Below are 6,225 nucleotides of genomic sequence, written 5' to 3'. Positions count from 1 at the left end.
TGCATGATGAATACATGTATTCTATTCCATTTTAAATACGCAATGAAACTAACAATACCATTTCCTTAGTTGAATAACAGGGTTCGCAGACCGCGGAGGGGCTTCAGAGGACTCCATCAAGGAGGAGGGACAGAGGTCTAGCGTCCATGCTTGGGTGGACGAAATGTTGAGACTCGAGCCTGATGTAATTAGTGCTTCACAGTTGCGTGACACTTCGGAGCCTTCTACACAGGGCGCGACCCAGGACTTCGTGACACCACCTGCGGCCGCAGCAAGATGTTCGCCTCGCGAGGTTGCCCAATGGGAGCCCTTGATGTACGACCAATTCAAGACCAGAGCTGTGCAGCGAGCAGCGAGGCGTGGTTGTGGTCGCGGTGAGGCTCCTTTCAAGCGAGGTCGCATCTAGTGCGTAGGATCTCCTTTATCTTTTGTAGGCCGGTGCAGACTATATATCATGTGTACGATTGTATAGAGTACGATGTGTGGTCATCCGCAAACTACTTTATGTAGGCCGGGAGTTAAATCATTTTCAGTTATTTCGTTCAATCACTCTACCTCTCTCAAATTACGAATTTACATATTTTACTTTCAAAAATATCATAATAAAATAAAGGAACAATATTTAAAACAGAGGTAGCCTCAAATTACAAAGTTAAATATTGCAATGGAACTACATAATTTACTTTCATAAATGTCCTAATAAAAAATGAAGGAAAAATAATTAAAATGGAATTATAGCCGGTTCAAACGGCTATTGGTAGTTATAGCCATTTCAACCGGCTATAGCATCCCCAACCCGACTGCAGGCACCAAGCGCCGCCTGAAACAGCGGTAGGCCGCCTACCGCCGTACGAAACGGCGGTACGTGCCTTACCGCCGTTTCAGCCGGCGAAACAAGGCTGTACATGGCAGTTGGCACCCTTCCGCCCGTTTCAACCGGCGAAAGGATCATTTGGTCCGGCGACATAGATCTATTTTTGCAAATTTTTAGTTCAACTATTTATTTATGCAAAATCGTCAAAAAAATATAATTTTTTTTTTTGAAAAATAAGGAAATTGATTCTTGCAAATAGCTAGCCCCAAGACTTGGGCTATAACTTGAGTTACACCCATGCTATAGGCCACCTTTTAATATATCAAGAATGTCATAATATAAAAGTAGACAACCAACCAACATGTGCCTTATAGGTACAATGAAATGCAATTGAATCCTACCAAACTTATTGAACATACAAATTATGTTTTGTATTTATTATTAGGGTTATTTAATTACTATACTAAACTACAACATGCATTTTTGGGACTAGGATGAGCTTCTCCTTGCGATGCACCGTCAACCTAAACATCTCCGTCATATCAATGCATCCCATCCCAGGTGGCACCTCCCAGTTGAAACGGTACATGAGATTAGCTACCATGATCTCAAGGGTCGAGATCGAAAAGTTCGTCCCCGGGCAGATCCTTCGTCCAGCCCCAAACGGCAGGAACTTAAAGTCATTCCCCTTGAAGTTGATGTCCACATCACTGCCCATGCCGATAAATCTCTCCGGTTTGAACTGCTCAGCATCCTCCCATACACTCTTGTCCCTGCCAAGAGCCCAAGCATTAACAAGGATGGGTATTTTAGCTGGGATCATGTAGCCGTCAACGTGAACATCGGTCATGGAGTAGTGGGGTGCAAGGAGGGGCGCCGGGGGATGCAGCCGAAGCGTCTCGTTGATAACAGCCTTGAGGTATGGCAGGCCGGAGAGATCGTCTTCGGTCACCATCTGCTGTCCCTCAGGGACGCATTTCCTTATCTCAGCTTGTAAGGTTGACATGACGCGCGGATTTCTCAAGAGCTCGGCCATGACAAATTCTAGGACGATGTATGATGTGTCAGTGCCTCCAAAAAATATGTCCTGCAACGGAGATCAGTAAGTTAATTCATTAGATGCTTTTGCATTGACCAATATGGTGTATGGACAAGGATGGCTACTCTTTCTTGCCTTTAGATCCCTAGTGTGTTATTATATAGTTAATGGTAAACAAGCGTCCGTCAGTTTTTGTTGTGTGTCCAGATTCTGGATGGACGGACAAGTATTAATTTATAGAAAGGGAGATACTGTTCCTCGGTAGCCTGAGAGAATTTCTTATCACTTGCTCCCTCCGATATTGACATGGAAGCCAAGGTGATAGCAAGCTTGACTAATGTTCCTTTTTCCCGAACCACTAATGATGTTTGTAAACATAATGCACAATATCCCCAAAAAAATAATATTGTGAAAAAAATTTATGTTTGGTTTAGTAGCAATGAGCTTATACACGAATCAATTATATAATATTCCATAAAGAAATTAGCTGATGCGTACTCTAAAAAAACTTATATTCTGTGGATCGGAGATAATAGTCATCAAATGCATACTCTAAAAATTTATTTTTAAGTAGAAACATAGTGAATCATATGCGACTTATATGGATCGGTGGAGTCGATGTACAGTTTTACACCATTGATTGGTGCCTGTGAAGTGATGGAAATGGAAAGTATAATCGTTGCTGTGAGTGGTTGGTATAAATTTCAATGCACCAAACAATAGTTACAAACTAGATAATTCCTTGTATAAAATTTATGAGTTTATGTGCTTGTTTGTGTGTCCTGCAAATTATAAGTAGTCAATATACATGGATATGCATGCAGGTTGATCGAGAACATGGTCCATGAGGAGTTTCTTACAATGAGCATCGCCTTCAGGTGGTCTCTGGTGAGGCCGTACTCATGCTGATGAGAGAGGAGAACCTCAATGAAGTCAGGCTCCTGCTGCTGCACCAGCTTGCCTTCGTGATCATCGATCACCATGTCCAGAAGCTCATCCCATCTCCTCCTCACCTTGTCGGCCCTGGCGCATATGGCTCTCCTGAAGACGCCGAACCGGAGCAACCACGGGAAGTAATCCTCCGCGTTGAAGCCGCCGATGAGGCCGGCCGTGGCGTTGAGGAGCTCGCGGAAGAGCCTGGCCCGGCCGCCGACCTTAAAGAACCTTCCCGACACCGCGCGACACATGATGTCGGTGGTGAAGGCGTAGAGCAGCTCGCTCATGTCCACGGCCCGGCCCGCCGCCGCCGCGTCGCCGACCTTGGCCATCGCCAGCCGCACCTCCTCCTCGCGGCCGGCCCGGTAGGACTGCACCTTCCGGACGGTGAGCAGGTGCGTGGTAAGCAGCTTCTTCGCCTGTCGCCAGTGCTCGCCGTACACGGCGAAGGCGACGTCGAGGGAGCCGTTGAGGAGCGCGCGGGCGGAGGTGGACGGCGGCCGCGAGGCGAGGCGGTGGTCGTGCGTGCGCATGACGGCCTCGGCGGCGCGCGGGGAGGAGACAACGAGCGTGGGCACGGAGCCGAGGCGCACGAGCAGGAGGCCGTCGTGGCCGTACCTGGCGTCGAGGCCGCGGAGGGCGACGTGCGGAAGGAAGCCGACGAGGTGGAGGTGCCCGATCACCGGCAGTGCCGGGGGCGAAGGTGGGAGGCGGCGACCATGATCATGATCAATATCACTACCAACAGCCGCCGATTGCTGCTGCTGCTTGTTCTTTGGTCTCCTAGCACGCTGCTTCGTCGCGAGGTGAAGCAGCGCGAGGAAGGCTAGGAAGAACACGAGGAACAGCATCGCCGCCATTGGAGGCGTCTCGTCGAGCAGGTTCATGACGATCTGCTGCTGGTGGCGTGCTGGTAGATTGCGCAGTGCCGCTACAATGGCCGTGCATGCTGCGTGTATTTATAGCTAACGTGCCGGAGGGGATGGAGGGAAGCATATCCGCGTTTTCATCCTGGTAATGGAATCAGGAGAACCATATGTTCTACCACCAGAGTGACCATGTGGCGAATCAAAAGGATTAATTACATCTAGCTTCTTTGGAACCGCCAGAGAAGAGTTTGCGTTATTGCCTAGTTAAATCCAGCAAGAGGCCGTCGACGCATTGTAGTGTCAGGTCTCATGTATGTACCGTCATTTGTGACGATGCCATCTGCACGCCGATTGCACTGTAATTTCTTTCTTTACGTACTACAGAAAAAAAATGAAAAGCTAGTTTAGTATATGACTACAGTCCATGCACTTCTCTCTCCGTTCGAAAATATAAAACATTTAGTCTTATTCTAAGTAAAACTTTGCTAACACTGATCAAGTTTGTTGAAAAATATATCGATATCTATACCATAATTTTATTAGTTTTTATTAAATTCATCGTGAAATATGCCCTCGTATTTACTCCTCACAAAAAATGATTTGATATTTATTATATTTCTTTGATATTGTATATGTTAAATTATTTTCTGTAGAATTGGTCAAAATTAGAATACAAATTTTTAACTTTGTTTGAACATATATTGACTGACTACTAGTCACATTTCTTTTATGCATATGTGTTGGCGCTAGAAATCGACCGATCGAATTTCCAGCGTCGGACACACGACCCGGGAGAATCTGCTTAGCTCCTGTTCGGGTGATCGCCCTGCTGCAGTTCGCGCGGCGTGCCAGCCAATCCGACCTGTTGATTGGCAAGGAAAGAAACGTGTCAGATCCCAGAGGTTGCGATCGGCTAAGGTTCCGATCTCGAGAAAGCTTATCAGCGAATCGGCCGATTTGCCGTAATAAAGAAATCGGCTATGATGCAGCCGATTACCGGGCAGCGTTAATAAAGAAAACTGCTGCAGTAATCTAAACAACGCTACAGTAACAACACTAGGAACAGATCTAATCGGCTATGCGTGGAATAAATAGATCAAATGACGAAATACAAGAAAAGCCGAAATTGCCGATTCCTAGCTGGATAACTAGTGATAAAACCAGAACAACAGGTAAGACCTAAAATTCTAGTAAATATCGATAACTGATGAATAAATCTAAACGAAACGACAACGATGCGCCCGAAGTTAAAGCTTAGAAATTATTCGATAAGCGGAACTTACAAGATCGGCCGGAGGTCAAGTTGATGCAGCCCCGCCAACCCGTACGAACTCGTGAAAAGAGAAAAGTATTGGCGAAGTCGCCGGTTTGAAAGTAAGTATGAGGAAGTAGTAGTTTGTTGTATTGAGTTGATGATGATTACAGATCTACAAGGGTGGCTATTTATAGCCCGTTACAAATGACTTCTTATCCGATTAGAACTCTATCCCTAAATTTAAACAGAAAACGAATATTTACAAGTACGATTCGTACTAGGTCGACTATCGCACTCTTCATGGGCTGATTCCCTCTTCATCTTCGTAATCCTCTTTAGGCCCACACCGGCCCAATTATTCCAGCCTCCTAATCGGCCGATTTCTATTCACCTCATCGGCAAGGGACAATCGATTAGGACCCATGTGTAGAGGGCTCAGACTACTCCGACCCTAGGACCTAAGGTCAGGCGAGGCGGAGATCCTCCCTTGGAGGGTCGGGCGCATCCGATCCCAGACCTCAGGGGTCGGGCGAGGCGGAGCTCCAAATGAAACTCCCGGCTGGAGGGAATGGTACCAACGGATAGCCGCCTCTAAGAAGGTCCAATGGGACGAGCTCAAAATCGGCCAGTGCATCGATCTATCCTTGTCCCAAATGGAACGGAACGAGCCATTAGTGATGGCAGCTTCTTACTTCTGGTCCGATGCTCTCAATGCATTACTTTTTGGACACGGACCCATGACCCCCACTCTGGCTGATGTAGTCTTGCTGACCGGCCTGGACATTTCCTCCCCGGACACCCCTTTTCGCCTTTTAGCCACAACATCTCATCGGCTGGACACAAGGGGAATCGGTGGATGGAATGGTTTCATCAGATGCAACAGAAGGGCCGGATCGGTCGAGAACAGAGAGCACACGGCCTTCCTGATGATGTGGCTGGAGAAACACTTCTTCTGTGGGAGAGCAGCTGGTCCGTCCACCAACACTCAAGCTCTGGCCGAGGCATTATCGGCAGGGACTTCCGTTCCCCTCGGAAAGCACCTACTGGGAGCAGCCTACCACATGCTTCACCAAATCGGCGTAAAATTATCCCAAGGGGAGCCGATTGGAAACCCTGGTGGACCCTGGTGGTTTATCAACTTATGGCTTAACCTGTACATGAGCAAGATTTCTCAGCAGCGAGTAGAGCACATGACGTTCCCCAACATTGAATCGGCAGAGAATCCCACTGTCCGACGCCGATGTACATCCTTCGGTGAAGCGGCATCAGCCTTCTCCGGTTGCTCGTACTCTGCTACCAAGGTGGCCGAGTA

The 6,225-nt window shown here is 47.4% G+C and overlaps 1 protein-coding gene across 1 annotated transcript; it reads right to left on the bottom strand.

The window, feature by feature from the left end:
- Window positions 1–1,200: 1,200 nt before the first annotated feature.
- LOC117844262 (indole-2-monooxygenase) lies at window positions 1,201–3,707 on the bottom strand. Its single transcript, XM_034725037.2, has 2 exons — window positions 2,714–3,707; window positions 1,201–1,901 (listed from the first exon to the last, which is right to left on the bottom strand). The coding sequence occupies exons 1-2, from the start codon at window positions 3,674–3,676 to the stop codon at window positions 1,278–1,280; spliced, it is 1,587 nt and encodes a 528-aa protein (XP_034580928.1). The 5' UTR covers window positions 3,677–3,707; the 3' UTR covers window positions 1,201–1,277.
- Between the last annotated feature and the right edge of the window lie 2,518 nt (window positions 3,708–6,225).

This window comes from Setaria viridis, chromosome 1 (assembly GCF_005286985.2).
Source record: "Setaria viridis chromosome 1, Setaria_viridis_v4.0, whole genome shotgun sequence".
Classification (NCBI taxonomy): Eukaryota; Viridiplantae; Streptophyta; class Magnoliopsida; order Poales; family Poaceae; genus Setaria; species Setaria viridis.
The sequence above is the reverse complement of the archived record's forward strand: the minus strand, read 5'-3'. Positions and strand labels throughout refer to the sequence as shown.

Coding starts and splice junctions, on each gene's coding strand:
- LOC117844262 (XM_034725037.2), bottom strand. CDS start 3,676: ATGAACCTGCTCGACGAGACGCCTCCAATGGCGGCGATGCTGTTCCTC. Junction 1,902..2,713: donor ACCTGAAGGCGATGCTCATT/GTAAGAAACTCC, acceptor TCTCCGTTGCAG/GACATATTTTTTGGAGGCAC.